The sequence below is a fragment of the Diabrotica undecimpunctata genome, chromosome 7, assembly GCF_040954645.1.
Source record: "Diabrotica undecimpunctata isolate CICGRU chromosome 7, icDiaUnde3, whole genome shotgun sequence".
Lineage (NCBI taxonomy): Eukaryota > Metazoa > Arthropoda > Insecta > Coleoptera > Chrysomelidae > Diabrotica > Diabrotica undecimpunctata.
In genome coordinates this window covers 33,770,343-33,793,002 of record NC_092809.1, presented here as the reverse complement: position 1 = coordinate 33,793,002, position 22,660 = coordinate 33,770,343, and the positions used below count along the sequence as shown (strand labels likewise).

Here is a 22,660-nt window from a genome sequence, read left to right as displayed (position 1 = left end):
GTATAGAAGTATAACTTCAAAAAATTTCCTAAGGGGAAATCTAATTCTGAGCTACAGGTTATAGTTATACTTGCTCATATTCTATTTCAGATGATTTATCTTCCGATGTAAAAGAAATTACAATAGACTCTATTCTACTATCAATAATATGATCCATAATATAATTTGATAAAGTTCTCACGACTTGCAATTTGTTCCCATGCCAAGAATGTCAGTTATCGGAAGAAAATTTGACCAATAGGAATAAATTAACGTTATTTCAATTTACACATCTTAATTCAAGAAGCATGCCAACTAATATTGCACATGTTGCTATAGTCAAGTGGTGTTTCCTTGATCCGTGAAGAGGTGTAAAGATGTGTCGCAATGGCGTTTAAAAAATTATTAGAAGTAGACTTAAAAAGTCTGATTATGAGTGTCTTAATATAATAATGTATTTGTATATGTCCTGTATTTTACCCCTTATTCTAATCCATATTTCTCAAATTAAATCTCCTATCTCTACTCCTATCTAAGAATTTATTACTTTATAAGTTCATTTACTACAAAAAAAAAACAAAAAAATGTACTGACCAAACCTTCAAAATGCACACGTCCAATAAATTCTTGATGAATCATAAGGTCCTACCTAGAAGAAGTGTGTCCAATCAAATCTAAACATAAAAATAAAGTACTTAAAAATTAATTAGTAACAAACAAACAAACCAATTCCACTGTCTTTACTCTAAAGAATTAAAATAATAGTACAACACTCCTGGTGGCATGATACTATAAGTACCGCCTTTATTATTGATTCCATCTATTACTACCAAGTTAGCACTATAAAAGAGGCATGCATTTATGATTTAAAACAACTGGTAATCACACCAATAATCCGGCACTGTATTAGCGCCATTAGCGGACGAGGACTATAACGAAACTACAAGTGAAGACGATTTATAAAAACATTCACATCAAAATAAAGGCCACTTATACGAAAACGTTCTTTGGTCAACAAATTTTTGAAAATTTATAAAACTGATAAGCCATGGTAGTGACAGTTATGAGACGGAAACAGATCAAAGAGCTGACAGTTTTTTGAGTGGCACAAATTTGTAACGAAATAACAAACCCCATATAACGGTTGCATCACTTCGAATGATAACACATACATCAGAGTAGCGACCATGGTACTGAGCGAGACGTTCACGCAGGCAGAAATAGAGGTAGACTGCTCCAGATGATTCTGGAATAATACTTTTAGTATTTATATGGGAGCGCTCTTATTAGGAGTGGGCTGATAAGATATTATCGTACTGTGAGCTTAAAAATAAATAGATTTACATAAATTAGAACCACTCGTATTATTTATTTAAATACATTACAATATGAAACACGTTGCAATTTCATTTTTCTTCCATTGCATAGTTGGTAAACGTTTATCTAATCTGGAGTGGTAACTTGGATTGTCCATCACAATAACTGAATGTTTAGGTATAAATGCAATCATTTGGAAAAATATTCATTAAAGACATCTGCGTTAATCTTGTCGTGATAGTAACAGATTTTCTTCATTTGAACAATAGTAAACAATACGCGAGAAATTCATTTAAACTACCAATATGAGTAACTACGAGTCGTTGATTCTTACCGGTTGGTTTCTTTAGACTAGTTGAATGTCCTTGTCGAAATGCCTCTTGAGCTATTTTTATGAGTTTATCTTTCCAAATTCTTCCTACAGAAAGCCTTTTATTAATCCAAGTTTCATCTAAATAGTTAATACTCTTGTTGTCTGTCCTATGTTTTCTTATTTTTTATAGGTGCTCTCGTCTATAACATACAATTTCTTCGGATTCGATAAGCATTGCCTGTCTACCAAATTTTTGAATTTGAAGTGTAATTCATGTAAAATTTCCACAGTTTGGTTCTACTTATTGTGGGAAAATCAGGATCATCGGTAAAATTTTATTTAAAGTTAGTACGAATGACATTTTTTAAAAATTATCCAGCTCGACTTTTAATAATTTTGGTCTTCCTGGTCTCGCCTTAAGTGAAGTTACACCATCCGATTTTTCTTGTTTTAACACTTTATAAACAGTTGATTTCCATATCCCCTTGTGTAGACGACATTTCAAGTAGATTGTCAACGGTATGGGAATGGGAAAGACTTTGTTGCCGAAAATAATTGTAGACATTTAGTATAATAACAGTCTTTTGGTTATATGATAAATGGTCAAACTTTCATTTTTTGATTTGTCTATAATCACAAGCAGATTCATTAGTAGATAAAATCACTCACTATTAACTATTACAAAAATCACACTATTATATTGTTAAATATCTTTATTCGCTTAAAATTTACTGCACAAAATTATTCTGATCACTTTTTAAGATCACAAAAATCAAGTCTAGAATCTGACTCTTATAGGCCAATTAGCCTAACATGTTTTACAAGCAAGTTAATGGAGAAAATGGTAAACCATAGACTCATGTGGATGATAAACACATCTAATCACTTATTATCATAACAAAACGGAGTTAGACCCAATCACTCTGAAATTGATAATATCTTGGACTGGGAAAGTGACATCCACGAAGCGCTAGCCACAAAACAATCTTGCACTGCAATACTTTTTGATTTAAAACGAGCATTTAACACGTGTTGAAAATTTGATATCATCAAAAAATTACATTTATGGAATATACGCGGAAAATGCCTTAATTTTATTAAAAATTTGTTACCCAGTAAATCATTTCGAGTAAGGATAAATAATTCCCACTTTCAGGAACATGCTGAAGAAAATGGAATTCCACTTGTTGCTAGTAGCAATAAATAATAGCATTCATAATCTACCGAAACTCCTGAAAGTTGAATTATTCACAGACAATCTTCTTGTGTGCATCAAAGGTAAAAACATCAAATTAATAACAGATACATTGCAATCAATGCTTATCCAGTTAGAAGAATGGTCAGCCAGTACTGGTTTCGAATTTTTGGTACCAAGCAGTATCCTTCACCAAAAAACCTCCACAAGTATATCCAACATTGAAGTTGTATAACTTCACAGTGGTAGTTAAACCATCCGCAAAATTTCTGGGCACGTGGTTTCATCAAAAACTGTCGTGGCAAGAGTATATAAAATAGACTGTATCCGAATGTCATAAAAGACTAAATTTATTAAAAACACTGGCTAACAGAAATTTGGGATCAAATCAAGCTCATCTATTGAGAGTATATCGAACGTTAATACGGTCTAAAATAGATTACGGCCCAATTGCTTATGCCTCAGCCTCAACAACAACACTTAAAAAGCTTGACACTGTAGAATTGCTCTTGAAGCATTCCGGACAACTCCTATCAAAAGCTTACTTAGTGAAGCCAGTGAACCACCCCTGCTCTACCGAAGAATGTATTTAACACTATCGATTGCCTCAGATTCAAGCAAACCTTTGTATGACAATACCTTCGACGATAAGTACTTGAACTACTTTAATAATAGGTCTCACATCCCAAAACCTTACTATAAAAGAATTCGATTGTACTGTTCTGAAATAAATATTCAATTTCCAAAAGGTTTTCCTGTAAACTCTGACAACTGGCCTCCATGGACTATTGGGGAACCGAAACTCAATGTATCATTAAGCTTAAATATTAAGGATCAAATAAATCAAGCAATCTTTAAAGAAGAACTGAACCTTATCTTTAACCAGCAGTATAAAGGTTGGTTTCAAATATTTACCTATGCATCAAAAACGGATGTAAGTATTCGTGATGTTATCGGTAACGATGAATCAGAGGTCGAATATCAGAGTATGACAAGTGATTTAAAAGTCTTTTTTTTTTAAAATAAAGTGTTAAGTGCTTGGAAATGGGAGGAGCAAAATTCGGTTTCTAAACTAAAACAGATTAAGAGTAGCATTTCACCGTGGCAATCAACAGCAACAAGCAGAAGATCTCAAGTAATCCTAACATGTCTCAGACTGGGCCATAGTAGGTATACACACGCACACCGATTCTCAAACAGCGAATCTCCAAAGTGTTCAATGACGTGTGACGTAGACAGTATAGACTATTTCGTAATTGACTGTCCTAAATATGCAATTAAAATACGTGTATATGGTATCCTGAATATTTTTCAAACGGTACTTGGAAATAATTCTGACTACAGAAAACTAATAGGGTATCTATCTAGTATAAATATGTTGAATAAAATTTAATCATATTCATTATTAAGTACTGTCGACTCAGCCTGAATAAAATGAGTACCTTGGGTAAAACCAGGGGTAATAATAGGCAGTTGAGCGTAGCACTGGCCATGTTACCTTCCTTGTATACCGTAGGCCCTAGTTATAGCAGACTACCCTGCTATACTCCCAAAGCCGCGAAGCGGTATAAAACGGGAGACTATTATTATAATATTAAGTACTGTTAATCTCATTTAAATATACTGTATTCGTAATGTCTCTAATATCCTTCGGGAGGATGCGACTTTTTGTTTTATATAAAAACAAAAAATTATTCTGATCGTAATAAACGAAACCCAACAAATTAATGTAATTCCTTGATGTACATCTATGATCTGTTTACTTACCTCTTCGTTCATTATTCTAAAGCTAAACTTAAACTTAACTAAAACGTTCATTTAGAAAACATTTTAGGATATACGGGTGATGACCACAATTTTTTACCTAAATGGATGACAAGATGGAAGCTAAAGCTGCAATATTGCCATTGTGGGGTAAGCACAGGCACTAAAATATGCATACCAAATTAGTTTCTTTTCTTAGAAGTTCTCTGTTTGTCTCTATTGATCGCAATTTATCTGTCAGTCTATTTTTATGGAATCAAACGCTGCTCTCGTACATACAAATGTTTCACAAATATATTTCCTCTCCTATTTTTATTTTTTTTTTTCTGTATTTTCTATCTTATATTAAATCTTTGTTCTATCATATTATGTTATCTAAATTAAATACATCAGATGACAGGCAGACAGCTCTATAATCTTGCATTTTTTCTCTTCTTCTTAAATATTATTTTATCATATTTGGATCAATATAATCGTTTCTGCTTGTTTTCTGTATCTTCCTTTTAATTATTGTTTCTTCCAATTCTACGAAATAAATCACTTGAATAAATTTTCCGCTGTCATTTAATATTGTATTTATATCTTCGTCATGTTATGTAGAGTTGTGTAAAATATTTTTGCCAAAATTATTATATTAGTATAATATATATATATATATATATATATATATATATATATATATATATATATATATATATATATTACTCTCTTTCTTCCTCTTCTTATTGTAGTCACTCCGTAAATTTTCTTTCTCATTTTCCATCGTTTGAATTCTATCTATTAATTTGTAGATTCCATTCCCTGCCTGGTACCTTTGACTTGATAGATTCTTGTTCGGTCTTAAGTTCTATTTCACCCAGCCTCCACAAAAAGCTTTTGTCAACTTTTTTGTTAAAGTCAGTATTAAATGGAGAAGGAAATTGCAATAAAACATGAAGTGGTAATAAAAACTTAAAATCCTTTATTTTCTATTTTCTAATTTTAACATGAATAAACATACTCATTGAGCCGAAAGAAACAAAAAGGAAAAGAAGTACCGATTACAACAAAAGTGCAATCATTTTAAAACCATTTACAAATTAGTACGCGTACTCCGTACGGGTTTTATAATACACAGTTGTGGCTACACATACATATCGGACGTTCTTTTACTACACAGCATGAACCGTGACAAAATTTTCAATCATTTCTAGTTTTATATCATGATATTTTAATAAACGATGAATTTATAGGTTCTATATTATTTGTTTAATAAAATCTACTACTATAAATTACAGTATACACTGTGTGGGTACGTATAAAATAAATTTATTATTTTTTAAAACACAAATTTATTTAAAATAAAATAAAATATATTTTCAAGAAAATCCTAAAACATGTTAATTTTTAATTTAAATTCTCTGCAGTTTTAAAATAAAACTTTACGCAGAGTCATACGTACTGATGTGATGTCATCAGCGTCATTATTTTTAAATGCAATACCCTGTATTTGATATAATTTTTTTAGTGGGAAAACTGGGAGTTCCTTTTTTACTTTGTTTTGGTTTATTCTTAACGAGCTGATTCACAGAAAGTACCTTACATAAGGTGTAATACAGAATTTGCAAGTTATGGGTCAACAAAATAATATTTCTTATTTACTGCAAAAAAATTAATTGGATAGTTGTTTGTCATTGTTATTAAAGTTCAGTAAAAGTTTAAGAGTAAAGTAGAAAACTGAAATACTTAGATGATTAGTTATGGTGACAGAGTGCGTACTCAAATTAAAATACGTAATTTATTTAATAATAAATATCCAAAAAGACCCATAACGTAATCAACTGTAAGTAAGATTGAAAATAAATTTCGAGGTACAAAAATACAACCAAGGCGTTCCTCTGCAACTGATACAAATAAGATAAATATTTTACCTCCTTTTGAAACGAGTCGTGATCTTGGTCTTACCAGATAAAAATGGCAGAATGGCAGAAATAGCATCCCCTTAAAATTAAACTTGTACAAGAATTAAACAATGACAATTAAAATAGACAAATAGAATTTTATGCAACAATATTAAATAACTGCTACCAAAGTTCACAGCATATATTATTTGCTTTGCATGGCGAAGTCAACCGTCAGAATTGGTCGTACTGGGCAAAAGAAAATCCCCAATGGATGCGTGAACATCATCATTATCAAAAGGGTAGCCTATAGGCTGAAATTATAAGAAATAAAATTATTGGACCTTATTTTTTTTTAAGGCAACGTATACGGGTCAGTTTATATAAGGAAGCATTTGGTACCAACTTTAATACATATATTCCCCAGTATAAGTCATCTTGAACGTTGATGAAAGTTTATGGTTTCAACAGTTGGATACATTAAATGGCCAGTCAGGTCGTCAGACCTCATCGAATATTTTTTGTGATGACATGTAAAAAATATTGTTTACAAAACTAAACCAGAAAATATTGAAGAATTAAAAAAAATAACAAACAATTTATTTTCTAGGAGGGTATATTGCAAATTATGTCTATCAGCTTTGTGGGAATCGGCTTTTTAAAAATAATTTAAAAATTCCACCAGATCTATTTAAAAACATTTAGATGACGGGAGTGTACATTAGTGTGTATCATCATGTACAATCTTCTGTTGTAAATTGTAAAAATTGATGTGTTATAGTATTTTTTAAATATATTTATTTATTAGAAAATAATCCCATACTTTAAGGGCACACTGTATACTGTGTAAATGGGTCAGTTTTTGCAAACTATCTGTTTCAAAATGCTTTATAAAATTTGAAGGTTTTAACATATTGTTAGGTATGCAGATGATACCGTGTTAATAGCAAAGAACATTGAAGATTTGCAGAGAATAGTCCAAAAAGTTTATACGGCAAGCTTATATTATGGCTTAAGTATAAACCTGAATAAAACCAAATTTTACATCGTTACCAAGAAACCAACTAATAATGCCCATTATATTAATGATGGCAAAAATATCGGACGTGTTTATAAATATCTTGTTACTTTAATAAATGAGAATTGAAATAACCCGTAACTCATTTATGAAAATGAAACAATTTTTTGCAATAAAGCTTGCAGCCACTCTGACTAAAGTGATGATAAGAAAAGTAGATATTTTCGAGATGTGGCTTTACAGAAAAATCCTAAGAATATCTTACGTAGACAAGAGTCACGAATACAGAAGTCTTGCGAAGACTTTCAAAAGAAATAAAAGTAAATAATGAAATAAGATACGAAATCTACAATACTTTGGCTAGGTAATGAAAGAAACAAAATACCGGCTTCTGCAGAATATCGTGCTGGAAAGATTTTAGGAAAGCATTGGTTTAGTTGGTCCTCTAACCAGGTTTTAAGAGCAGCAGTGAACAGAGTTCAGATAATCATGATTGATTGCCAGCCTTCGAAAGAAGACAGACGTTAAAAAGAAGAATTAAAGAAGTGTAGAACGCTTGTTGAAGAAATGGTTGCTGATGATGGTTGATAATGGACGCTTGTCAAATTTTGATATCAGAAAACGCAACAAATGCATAACCCTTGTAAAGAAGAAACAAAATGTTATTTTTCTTCTTCTTGCAGTACCGTCTCCTATCGGAGGTTGGCTACCATCACAACAATCTTTACTTTGTTGGCTGTAGGTCTGAACAACTGTATTGAACTGCACCCATACCTTCTTCTTCTTAAAGTGCCTATCCGTTCCGGATGTTGGCGATCATCACGGCTATCTTTACTTTATTTATTGCCATACCACTCCCTTAAATTTCGCAACCAGGAAATCTTCCTACGTCCCACATTTCTCTGTAGACAAAAAGTTCTATACACAAAAATATAGTAAAAAAAATAGTTGCACAAAGGAAAATAATTTTAAAACGTTAATATTGTTATTCATTATTATCTATTAAACAAAAACTTGTAATATATTACTCATTAACATGAACGCTCCCAAGGAAGTACTTTGAAACATTTATCAAATTAATGAGCTGTATTAATAAACCTAGTTTTTCATTAAAATTAATCGTTTATGGTAATTAGTTTATTAAATGTTTCTACGGTTATTAAAATCACCGCTTAATAAAAATAGGATTGAAAATTTTAATTAATTAGTCAATGCTGAGTAATATTGAACATTCTCCTTCATTTACACTGGCCACTGATTAAAACATTTTATACAATAGACGACGACATTTTCTCTAATAATTACAAAATTTCGTCCATTCAGAATCTGCTTAGGATTCTACACAACACAGCTCCGCGAAATTAACACCTCGTACTGCAACTTTACACGACAACAATTTTGCTAAAACTGTCAATAAAGATTAATTTGTGATATTAGTGATCAGTAGTCAAAGTTTTTTTTAATTATCAAAGTTCATCTTAACATATTCACGCCTCACCTTCATTAAAATTCGGAATAACTGAGTAAATACTATAACGATTGATGAACTTAAGATCACTTTTATCTAAGAAAAAATTAATAAACTTAAATAACTGTTGCAGGTAATACTATTTATATTTATGTAGTAATGTATTAATCTAGTATTAATACTATGTGATAGCAATCGTATCCTGAGTTTTTTGATGCAACATTTATCTATTTATTAGTAGGTATAACTTCAACCCGAATTCATTAATGTATTATTAATAATTAAAAAAGATCCTATCACTGATCAGTAAACGTCACATATAGACTTTTTTTGATCTTTTTTGTTAAATTTCCTTAAAGGATCCATTTTTTTTTATTCTCAGTAAGAGATATTACAATCGCGAAGCCACACAACACTGAAAAGCGCCAAAAATAAATTAACAAGAGTTCAGCTATTATAGTACACGTTATATCACAATTTAAATTTTGCGCGATCATCTTCAGACATGAATCGTATCTTCATCTTCCGAAGGTGACCTCCGGCCTACCGTACCCGGAGAACCAGGGTCCAGCGGCGTGTCTGGACTGGGAGATCTCGGTGAAGGTCCTTCCGGCGTCGGGCTCGAATAGTAACTGCTAAGTGTACTTAACGAGCTGCTAGCTGCTAAAGAACCTGAAACAAAACGGACTTTTTTAAGCTAAGAGGTTTGAATTTTATACAAAAAAAACACAAATGCAGTAGAGTGTAATACGTTTGAAAATTATTGATAAGACATTTTTTTGATACAGCTGCTAATGTTCGACATAATGTTAAAAACCAGTTACAGAAAATTTAAAAATTTGAACTTATTTGGGTTTGAATAAAGGGATAATGTCGTAACTCCATATCCAAAATTTCATCTAACAATGGGCAAAAAGTTATAGGACCGGTCATAGCAGAGGTTCAGTCTAATCCGAAGAGAATGGCATATTGATTTAGGTATATATGTACTAAATGTATGCGCTGATTGACAAGTTTAGAAGTATTAGATATGCTGAGTCATCCTATCATCATAAAACATATGCAGAATCGCAGTAAAGCAAATTGTTTCATTCTCTTCTGTTTCTTTTTATCTTTTTCCTTTGGTTCATGTGACTTCTTATTGTTTTTGTCTATGTAGGTGTTTATCTTCCTTATTTTTTTTTTCATGCAGCTTTGCAATACAGAACATTAGGTGTTGTTTGTTTTCCTAATGAATCACTAATTCATCACATTTTATCCCCTAATTACGTCCCTTGATTATACTTATAGTATACATATAGATGAATCATTTACCTATGTGTGCGCTTGGTCCAGGTATTCCTAGTCCCATGGTGGGTGGATAGAGCCTGTATGGTAGTGGTTTTTGTAAGGTGGCAGCAGCGGCAGCTGCTGCTTGTCTGTAGTAGAGGTCCGCCGCGCTGGGAGCGGCGGTGGGACCGGCTGTTTGTGGAGGGTACCAGCAGCCGTATGCGGGAGCACCGTACAGTCTTTGGAAAGCTGCATAATTGCCGGCTTCTGCTAAAAGTTCTAGACCAACCGCTGTTTGTCGTTTCCATTTCGTCCTGTAACAAAAAACGATGTTGCTATTAGATTATTCTACTGAAGTAAATTGCAAATTGTAAAATACAAACACTGTTATGATATTACTATTGCATGTTTATGATATTATTACTATAATAAAAGATCCCACTGCAGGATCACTACGTTCATAACAACTTACATTTTTTAGATACATTTAAAATTAGGAGAATATGTTGATAATAGGTTGCCAGTCAAAAAGTGGTCACAAATATGTATCTTGTAATTGTTTTTAAAACTCCAAAAGATGTATTTAAAAAAAGATGAAGCCAAACACTACAACTAAAACAATGCCATTCTGCTGTCAACATTTTTCTAATCTATCGTTATCTAGCCTATCAATCATGGCGTTATTCTGTCTTTTTGATGTGCCTATCCGTTACGAATGTTTGCGATCATCATGGCAATCTTTATCTTATCTGCAGTAACGCGGAAAAGCTGCACAAATGTCGTATTGAACCAGATTCTGAGGTTCTTTAACCAAGATGTTCTTTTTCTTCCTGGACCTCGTTTTCCAAATATTTTTCCTTGCAGGATGGCTTGAAAGAAAGCATATCTGGATTCATTTCGCATAATATGTCCGAAAAATTGTAACTTTCGAGATTTGATGGTGGTCAGTACCTCTCAGTTCTTATTCATTCTTCTGAGGAGCTCCTCATTTGTGATTTGGTCAGTCCACGGGATCTTAAGTATTCTCCGATATAGTCACATCTCAAATGCTTCCAGTTTTCTGCAGAGTGTGAATATTTTTTCAGAGTACAGATTGAAGATTAGAGGAGACAAAATACAGCCTTGCCTTACACCATGCATGATTTTCACATAGTTCACCTTCAACTCTGAGATTTGCTGTCTAATTCCAGTAAAGATTTCTAATTATTTTCAGATCTTGGTTGTTAATTCCTGCTTCTTTTAGTATTTGCATCATCTTGGCGCGCTGTACTCGATGGAGTTATCAATTGACATTTATTTTTAAATATAGCATACTAATCATAATTTATTTGCAGCAGCATCAACTTTTGTGATTTATAATCTGTCGAATATTTGTATTAAGAAGCCTCTGCATCTTTTGTTTACCTTATTTATTAAAAGATACACAACTCATCATCAGTTAGCATAAATGCACTCATCACTGCCATAAAACCACCGATTTTTAAGTAGACCTGGAGAGATTTGCAAACTGATCACTTGCCTACCTGTATCCCTTGGTAGGCACATAAACCATAAAATGCTGACAGAAATCTAAGGTTTAATAATTTTAAAGGATAACCCAAGTCCAAATGCAAGTAAAATAACGATATTGAGGATATAACCGGAAATAGTATATGCTCAAAAATATTTTCATTAAAGAGTTTACTATCAAAAACCTATGCAGCTGAATATAGATAAGACTGGCAGATACGTCTAGTAGACCACTCGTGGTGAGACACCCGATATAAATATATCACTTAAACTTTAAAGCACCCAGCTTGAAATAATTTCTAAATAATGTAATAGATTATCATGTGAACAAGAAGTGTAACAGGTAACAGGCAATCTTCCGCATTAGAAACCAGCGCCTTGTGGCAAAAATGCTGGTGATTAGTTTAGGGATCTTTAAAGGATACAGATGATCAGTTTACTATATCTCGGAGGAAATAATTTTATGGGGGGCTATAAAGTGATGAGTTCGTACACGTCTGCTCACTAACTGTTTGCCTTCTTTTCTTAGTTTGTATTTCTTTTCAACTTTTTTTACGTTTTAAAGTATTTCTTTAATTCTTATTGAATTTGCTATGAAGTCTTATCTTGCGAAAGTTATGTATCTATTTATTCCTTTTGATTCGCACTTAATATTTTTTTTAGTATCACCTTTATAGATTAACATGAAACAAAATCCGTTCATCAGGAGAAATTATTATACGGTCTTTGAAGTTATTAAAATTGTTAAACTTCTATTGTGGTTACACTGTTCCTCAATACTCGATATTCTATTGACTATCAAACCATTTCAAACGGTAAAATCATTCCATCTAAATCAATCTATAGACTAAATACTTTTTACGAACAAAAACAATGGAATCTAAACAGATTAAAGCTCTTTCTTAAAGCATGAACATCTCGTTTATCCAACTAACAAACCATATCGACAACTGTGAAATTTTTTTCTAGACGGCATTTACTTTTAGACGCCAAAACCCAATTTTCTAAACTAATTTCGAGTTTGAATAATGACTAAGCACTATCAAGTATTAGTATCCAAAACGGTTATTTTGTAAAAGTGGTTTTTAATTTACCTAAATCAATAATACGAAAAAAAGTATGGGTTTTACTAAAAGTGCCGGATCATCGTCTTAAAGTGTCTTGTGACCGATTTGGGGAACACTTTGTTTTTTGAATATCCGCCGAAAAGAAGGTGGTCGTTAGGTTAATTGGGGATTTCGAGTGCTATGTATGGGGAGGGTGGTGAGCAACTTATAATTACCGAAAACGTTCCTTTTGTTAAAAGACTGAGAGGTAAAAATAATCTATTTAAAGTTTTAAAAACACTATATAATTGAACGTGTCAATACAACTTTTTGCTGATTTCGGTATTAAAATTTCACTCAATATTTTTATTTCTTCTCCTTTTCTGTTTGTAATTTAGTATTTGTTATTTGTTTTAAAAATTCGAAAAAATGTTGAGATAACAATTTTCAGTTGTATCATGTTAAATACATACACAAGAAAAACCTTTTTTGCCAATCAATATTTGGGAAGCGTATATATATATATATATATATATATATATATATATATATATATATATATATATATATATATATATATATATATATATGATGAAAGTAAAGCGATTGCATTTCACTTCAGTTCGAATTTCACCATTGTTCTACACGTGTTTTGAGTTATAACAACTCTTATCAGTAACACTTGTGGAAGTTCAAATTTAAATAAATTGCAGTCTAGTATATGGCCGCTATAATAAAAATAACATTTCCGGTACGCTAATAACGACATCTATACGAAGCAACAAGAAGTCGGGAGACCTCTCTTCGAAAGCGAATTAGGTGAACGGCAAATTCAAAGCCTTTTACTAGAGGCTATTGAACAATAATAGGAATAACCTTTTATTCCTACATGCATCTACAGTTTACCTTTGAAAAAACTATCTTTTCACTCATTACGTAGAGAAAATACGTTAAAATTAAAGTAAAATATTGCATTTCATTTCAATTCGATTTTCACCATTGTTCCATACGTGTTTCGAGTTATATCAACTCTTATCAAAAACACTTGTGGAAGTTCAAACTGAAATGGTGGTAAAATGGTAGACCAATGGTGGGACTAATTGCATTAATTGCAATAATTTACAACTGGTTTGGGATTATTGCTATCATTTTCTCCGAATGGTCAAAACCCTAAGTAAGTACAGATTATGTATTCAATAAATATCTGCAATTTTGTTAATCTTTTAGAGGTCATTGATTAGAACCACATTAATTTCTAAGAAATAAGTAATCTGGTTGTAACAAATATTTTGCGGATAAATATATAATCAAAATATGTTTCAAAAGTCTTTTCATAATCTTATTAGTATGGAACTCTCTTTGTTGGGTAAAAAAAGGTAAAACTGCTAGGCAAATAAGCATTTCCGCGTAAAATGTGCAGCGCGCATGAACAATATCGAAAGGATTTAACTTCTTATTAATGCTGTAAAAAAAGATCATACCCAAAATGATTTTTTTAATTCAATTTAGAAATTACTTGTTTTATATTTTCAGTACTAGAGCAATTTACTTTCGCACTTCTTATACTGTACAGTCAAGTCAAGTGGACCCTTGGCTGTGTGTGATTAAAATCATATTTAATTGAAAACTATTTCTGTAGTTCTTAATTTTTATTTAAAGAACATGTTGGCATTATTGTGGAATTGGTGGAATGATGAACTACAGGAAATGAAAGAACAAAAGCAAAAAGTATATCACAGATGGCTGGGAACAAAGGATCAAGAACACAAAAGAGAATATAGAGAAATGGTAAATAAATTTAAATCCACGATAATAGAGTCAAAAAATCTAAGCTGGGAGAGAAAATGTCAGGAATTAGATCCGTACATTGGCGGCCGCAAATCAAGAGAATCCTGGAGGTTTATAAAAAACATCAGATCCAACAAAACAGAACAAATAGCCATACACTCCATAGAGAAGAAAGAGCGGAATACAAAAACATAGAACAACATGAAGTTCTGCTTCAAGGAGAGCCACCAACAATTATTAACATCGAAGAAACTAAAAAAGCTGTATCATTGTTGAAAAATGGACGTGCTCCGGATCCAGAGGGGATATATGCAGAGTTAATAAAAAATGGAACCAACAAACTACACTCGCGATCATAAAATCCGGGTCATCTTGAAAATTTAAAGTTTCTTAAATACTTTTGCCTCTGGTGCAGTAATAACCTTTTTTTTGGCTAATGTATTTTTTATTTGTCATCAATGTTTGTTTTGAAAGAAAAAAAAATGGTTTTTTATTGTTTTTATTGAAAAAAACAGAAAACAAATCAAATTGTTGATAAAACAGACATACAAAAAAAAATGGAAAATACAGAACGTGGTAAAAAATCAGTGAAATTTCAATGACCAATATCGTGTATTGCCTCCCCTTGCTATAATAACTTCTTGCAGACGACGGGGCATACTCTCAATTTTTCTCCGGATGACATGTTGTGGTATGTTATTCCACTCTCTCACTAACAGATCCTTAAGCTCCTGTCCGTTGTTAGGAGGAGGTGTATGGGTTTTAATACGTTTTCTCAAATCGTCCCAGAGATGTTCGATGGGATTCAGGTCCGGAGACCTAGCTGGCTGGTAATTCCAACTTCGTCCAAGTATTACATACTGATCCTGGCAACGTGCGGTCGCACGTTGTCTTGCATAAAAACGGCGTTTTCTCCAAGCCCTGCCATGTTAGGCATAACATGTTCTTCCGGAATCTCCGTAATGTACCTTCGTGCAGTTAGGGACCCATTTTCGATGAAGGGTAACTCTGTGTGGAAGTCGGAAGATATACCTCCTCAAGCCATGACCGAGCCTCCACCAAATGGCATTCTTGGAGCAATGCAAGCTTGTGAAAATCGTTCACCGGTTCTCCTCCAAACTCTTACACGTCCATCGGATCCAGTTAGGCAGAAACGGGATTCATCTGAGAATAACACTTTGCTACAATCGTTAATTCTCCAATGCGCGTATTGTCGAGGAAAAGCTAGTCGTGCAACTCGAGGCACCCGGCGAAGTGGCGGTCCTCTAGCCATTACCCGAGAAGATAGTCAAGAAGAACGAAGTCTTCTTCTGACTGCAACACTAAAATTGCGATTTCGTACTTCCTCTAGACGATTTTGATGCATAACCGCAGTTGAGATCCGGTTTCGTAAAGCCTGAAACACAAGGAAACGGTCATCTAGTGCCTTGGGCGTTCTTCTTCGTTCAGAGCCAGGTCGCCTGGTTAGCGAACTTGCCTTCTGAAAGCGTTGAATCACTCGTTAAACCATAGAAAGGCTTACGCCAACAGTTCTTGCGACTTGCCGTTGAGTGTGACCGTCTTCCACAAGTGCAACAATTTGTGCCGTTTCAACAACAGTCAAAGGCATTTTTGTCAAAAAATAAACACTAATAATGGCACTAATAAACACTAATGGTGGCAATAATAAACGTTTGTCCGTTGCATTTGAACAGAAAGTCGAAGTACAAACGAGACATTTAAAACAAGCGGAGTTACAGGTAGCGTTCATTTTGGGAAGTGTGCACTTTACCGCGAAATTGGCACTATTGGAATTCTTTGTTACAAAGGAAACCTCAACAATTCTCAGAAACATGCATTAGTTTGTATTTGTGTTATTATTATTTACGATAAAGCTCGTTAAAAATGAAATATAGGTGAGTTTCAAGGTGACCCGGATTTTATGATCGCGAGTGTATTAGAGATACTAACAGAAGTTTTCAATAGGCACTTGCACGGAGAACCAGTGCCACAAAGGTGGAAAGAAGGATGGATTACATCTATCCATAAAAAAGGAAATAAGGAAGACTGCAATAACTATCGGAGCAGGACAATCCACAATAGATAGTATTTTCTGCTTATCCCAAATACTCGAGAAAAGAACACTGAGATCTCGAGAAGTGCATTTACTTTTAGTAGATTTAACAAAAGCATATGACACCGTGCCTGTTGCGAAATTGTGGGAAGTATTCCAGAAAACCAGTATCAGCGTTCCACTAATCGACGCTATTAAAGATCTATATAACAACACAATATCAAAAGTTAAAATAGGAAATAAGGTTTCTAATGGTTTTCAGGTAACAAAAGGACTGAAGCAAGGTTGTTTCTACTATTCAATATATATATCGACGAAGCACTGGAAAAAGAAGTGTAAAGGAAAGGGTCTGTCTATTGGGGATGAAACGTTATACACGTTGCACTATGCAGACTACCAGGTAGTTATTGCCCAAGACAAGGAGGACCTGGAGTATATTGCTAGAAAACTAATGCAAGAGTACTAAAAATGGGGACTCGAAGTAAATTTACAAAAAACGTAATATCTTTGCATAGGAGGAGAAAATACTGCAGATGACCTCGACTTAGAAGACGAGAAAATTAAGAAATGCGATCAATGTATATATTTGGGGGTAAAACTAACAAAGACAGGAAGAACTGATGAAGCCATAAAAGGCAGAATAACCAAAGGTCAACGAGTTATAGGTGCATTGAATTCAGTACTATGGCAGAAAAATATAAGACCGGGAACGAAAAAAAGAATATATAATACCATATTGAAACCAGTAATCGTCTATGGCTCAGAAGTATGGCAGTTATCACAAAAACTTAAAGGTAACCTATTGGCAGTTGAAATGGATTTTTGGAGGAGAGCAACGGGAAAGTCTAGATTAGAACATATGAGAAATGAGGACATAAGGAATCAAATGAATGTACAAAGATCAATTTTAGAACCCATCAAAAAACAATAATTAACATGGTACAAACATGTTAAACGTATGGGGGAAGAAAGACTACCAAAAAAAAATATTAGAATGGATACCACCAGAGAAAAGAAAACGAGGACGACCACCAACAACATGGATGCAAGGAATTTCAAAAGCAATGTCAGCAAGAAATCTATCTGAAGAAGACTGGCAGAATAGACAGGCTTGGCGAACGGGAACCCAAAGTCAGATTACGCTATGAACGGGATATATATATATATATATATATATATATATTATTGTGATATTTAAAGTCTTGGTGCGCCAAGCAATAATTAGCTAATTAATTTTTTTGATTAATTAAAATTATTTAAATGATATGATTATGACTCTATCACAATTTTTAATTCTTTTATCTCAGGGTTAAATTCGTGCTTCAATATCTATGCTATTACATGTGAAAGGTAAGGTCCAGAGAATACCGGAATAATAAAAAACACATATGATCTAACACTATATATTGAAATAAAAATAATGAACTAACTCACACTCAAAAGTTTTCAATAAACAAATCTCATATAATGATTCTCAAAAATTTAGTTCTACATACGAGAATAATCAAATTAAATGGTACAAACAATATTAATTGAAATCTCAAAATTCCGAACTATTCTAACTCTCCTAATCAAAATATTTATATCCTTTCTAAATTAAGTGTAAAAATTGTGTTATCAATAAAAGAAAAAACTGCAGAAAACAAAATATCTCTCTCTGATGATGAGTGGTCCAAATCCTTGTTCCTTATAGACTGTATTATCTCCTCTCAACCGCTCCCTATGTAATCAGCAATCTTACACCGATTGTTGCAAGTATATCGTCCTTAATGATCTCCTTCAAAAGCACAAATCATTCAAATTATGATAGCCTTTTCTCCTCTCGATAAACTGAATCTCTCGTTGGCCCGAGTGAAAAAATGACTCTTGGAATATCTTCTCTTTACGATAAACTGAATCTCTCGTTGGCCTGAACAGTGACTCTTGGAATATAAGTAGAGAAATATGACTTACAATATTTTGTTGTTTCAGCTTCTGTCAGATACACTAACTCCACAAAAACTCACTAACATTCAACACTACTGCTTGCTACATTTCGGGAACCGACAGAGAACAAACACTGTTCTTTCTTGAAGACTTGGAAACCAACTGAACTATCTTTTCTCTCTCCCCAATCTCGCTAAACTTTCTCCCACACACTTATCCCACCTTTTTCAATCTCCGCCAATCACAACTCGTCACAATTCCCCCATTTCTTCATTTCGATAACAAACAAATTTTTACCTATAATTATAAATTTCCTAAAACTTATTTACAAATAATATTTTTCTATAAATCTTAAAAACTAACAAAAACCTCTTTCTATAATCCCTTCTATTGTCTTTAATCACTGCATTAATGGATTTTGAAAAACCCCGTTCTATTCTTTGGCTTTCCCTTAAACTTATGCGGGTCACTTAAGTATAACAAAGAAATGATTGATGTAAAGCTTACATTTTGTTTGGTACAGGTAATTCAAGGATTTAATAACTTTCCTTCTCCGAAATGTTTGTTGGATATTATCCTACTTATCTGAATTATTTTAATGTTTTTGAATTTTGAAATATTTTTAAACAAACCAATATTTTTCTTGATTTTACATATCATAACAAATCCCCGCCATTTGATCTGCCGAAAACTCTTTGTTAAATTTTAAAATGACAAAAGTTTTTCAGGATCAAATCATTTCACTATGTTATTAAATCTATTCATGATACTGATAAATGTCGTGAATGTTAAAATACCCCGTATATTGCCTGTCTTTATACGGGATTGGATATATTTTCGTTTTAAATTTTTCCAAGTATTTTCCCTTCAAAGAAAGTTCATAATTTTTAGCCACTCGGTTTACTTTATTAACAAGATCTCCATGGTTTCTTAAAATCTTCTCTATGTTTTCTCCACAATTTATTTTTCTTTCATCCTCCTTTTGTTCATATGTGTTCACTGTCCATAATACTTCTTCACACAATTCTGGATTCTCGTCCATTAGTGCCATTTTTTCTTCTGTTTTCCTTTTATCCTCTAATTCCCTTTGGTATTCCGAGCACCATGTTTCTATTCCTTTCATTTCTCTGATGATACTTTCTTTTTCTTCCTGCTTCCATTCTGTTTTATCGTCGGTTGCCGACAATTCTTCTGTACCTTCTATTTCCTGTTTTTCTCTGGTCTCCATCTTATTTTCCTGCTTTCTTTTCGAACTCTTCTTCTTTTTCTTCCTTCTCTTTTTCTCTTCTGTTAGATCTTGTTCTTGTACTTTCGGTTTATTCTCTACAGTCATATCGATTTCTTTGTGTTTTTCCTGTGCATTGATCCTTCCAGAATTTGTTTTCCTATCTGTTTGCTTTTCTTCTCCTGTGTTGTCTGGTTCTGCTCTGATTTCCATTTTATTTTCCGCAAAATTTATGGTGATATCTTTTTTCCTCAATTCATCAATTCCCGCTATCATATCATGATTTAAATCTTCAATCACCACACATTTCATAATATGGAATTTGTTTCCCACTCTTATCTGTACTCCCAAGCCTTCGTTTACTGTCGTCAAATTTTTATTGTTTGCACCCACTAAATCAACCCTAGGAATCTTATACACAAATCTGTCCAAATTTAATTCTTTTACTAGTTTTTTATTGATTAGCGATATCTCCGATCCCGAATCAATCACAATTTTAATCGCTTTATGTTTTATAAATGCATCTAAAAATATTAGATTAGAATTAGAAATTTGTCTGTCGTTTCCTATTGCTACATGATTCATCTCCCTTCTATTTTGTTGTTGGAAGCTCTGGTTATTTCTATCGTCCCTTTGTTCGTTAGTATTCCTATTCGAAGGATTTTGTGCATCTCTATTCCTGTTGTGATTTTCATATGTTCTCTGTTGTGTGTCATTCCTGTTATCGTAATTTTGTTGTCTATTGTAATTATTGTAATTTCTCGGCCTATATTCGTTTGTTGATCTGGGATGTCGGTTTCTCTGGTCATAATTTGATGAATACCTTCTTTCCGGTCCATTATATTGGTCATGTTGTCTTCTATTTCTCATTTCTTTTTCTTTCATATCATTTTTAATTTCATTAATCTCTTCTATTTGTTGTATCAGTTCTTTCTTTATCCCCTCAACACATCCTCTAATTTCCTGTTCATAGTTTTCCAGACGCTGCTCTATATTGCTCATTGTTTGTTTTGTTTCCCGTTGGTTTTCTTCTATTGTTTGTTTTGTTTCCTCCATTTTTAGTGATGTTTCTTGTTGATTTCTATCCATTGTTTGTTTTGTTTCCTCCATTTTTAGTGATGTTTCTTGTTGATTTCTATCCATTTTTTGTGACTGGAGTTGCATTAGTTGTAATATTTTATCTATTCCTGATAGTTCTTTTTTCTCCTCAACTATTGTCACATTTCCTTCATTATCCGATACTTCTTCCAAAATTGTTTCATCTTCTCTGTTATCCTCCTTCCTTTCCTGCATTTTACTTTGCCTCCTTGTGACAGACATGTTGTTACTTTTTGTTATTGTTTTTGTCCCCGCCAAATGTGAAATTTTACAACACTCTATATGTTTCAGAACACGACAATATTTCTCCCCAAATGTATTAAATTTTCACGACAAATATCAAATATGCAATCAGTAAAATTCAAATAATTCAAAATAAATATCAAATGTACGATTGGTAAAGAAAATAAATTAAATAATTCAATAGCAATAAATATCCACTAACTACGATCAATCAATAAATCAAATTTCTATTCCCTGGAAAAAATTGTCAAAATACTTTCAAATTCAAATTCCCTCAATGTTATATGTTTTTATCTCTGGATCACCTGTACTTATTCCAGATCTCTTTCCCTTCCTTCAAATGTAAAGCTGCGATATTTTCAAGCCCCACGTTTTGGAAGCCAGTTATTGTGATATTTAAAGTCTTGGTGCGCCAAGCAATAATTAGCTAATTAATTTTTTTGATTAATTAAAATTATTTAAATGATATGATTATGACTCTATCACAATTTTTAATTCTTTTATCTCAGGGTTAAATTCGTGCTTCAATATCTATGCTATTACATGTGAAAGGTAAGGTCCAGAGAATACCGGAATAATAAAAAACACATATGATCTAACACTATATATTGAAATAAAAATAATGAACTAACTCACACTCAAAAGTTTTCAATAAACAAATCTCATATAATGATTCTCAAAAATTTTGTTCTACATACGAGAATAATCAAATTAAATGGTACAAACAATATTAATTGAAATCTCAAAATTCCGAACTATTCTAACTCTCCTAATCAAAATATTTATATCCTTTCTAAATTAAGTGTAAAAATTGTGTTATCAATAAAAGAAAAAACTGCAGAAAACAAAATATCTCTCTCTGATGATGAGTGGTCCAAATCCTTGTTCCTTATAGACTGTATTATCTCCTCTCAACCGCTCCCTATGTAATCAGCAATCTTACACCGATTGTTGCAAGTATATCGTCCTTAATGATCTCCTTCAAAAGCACAAATCATTCAAATTATGATAGCCTTTTCTCCTCTCGATAAACTGAATCTCTCGTTGGCCCGAGTGAAAAAATGACTCTTGGAATATCTTCTCTTTACGATAAACTGAATCTCTCGTTGGCCTGAACAGTGACTCTTGGAATATAAGTAGAGAAATATGACTTACAATATTTTGTTGTTTCAGCTTCTGTCAGATACACTAACTCCACAAAAACTCACTAACATTCAACACTACTGCTTGCTACATTTCGGGAACCGACAGAGAACAAACACTGTTCTTTCTTGAAGACTTGGAAACCAACTGAACTATCTTTTCTCTCTCCTCAATCTCGCTAAACTTTCTCCCACACACTTATCCCACCTTTTTCAATCTCCGCCAATCACAACTCGTCACAATTCCCCCATTTCTTCATTTCGATAACAAACAAATTTTTACCTATAATTATAAATTTCCTAAAACTTATTTACAAATAATATTTTTCTATAAATCTTAAAAACTAACAAAAACCTCTTTCTATAATCCCTTCTATTGTCTTTAATCACTGCATTAATGGATTTTGAAAAACCCCGTTCTATTCTT

General features: G+C 32.7%; 1 protein-coding gene across 1 annotated transcript in view; it reads right to left on the bottom strand.

Annotated features, from left to right (window-relative positions):
- Positions 1–5,508: 5,508 nt before the first annotated feature.
- The window catches only part of LOC140445162 (homeobox protein B-H1-like), a 130,941-nt gene continuing 113,789 nt past the window's right edge, over positions 5,509–22,660 (bottom strand). The window contains exons 3-4 of the mRNA XM_072537021.1: positions 10,249–10,517; positions 5,509–9,606 (exon numbers count right to left, since the gene is read on the bottom strand). Of these exons, the coding sequence (XP_072393122.1) occupies positions 9,434–9,606; positions 10,249–10,517 (442 nt within the window). The 3' untranslated portion in view covers positions 5,509–9,433. The remainder of the gene's footprint in view (positions 9,607–10,248; positions 10,518–22,660) is intronic.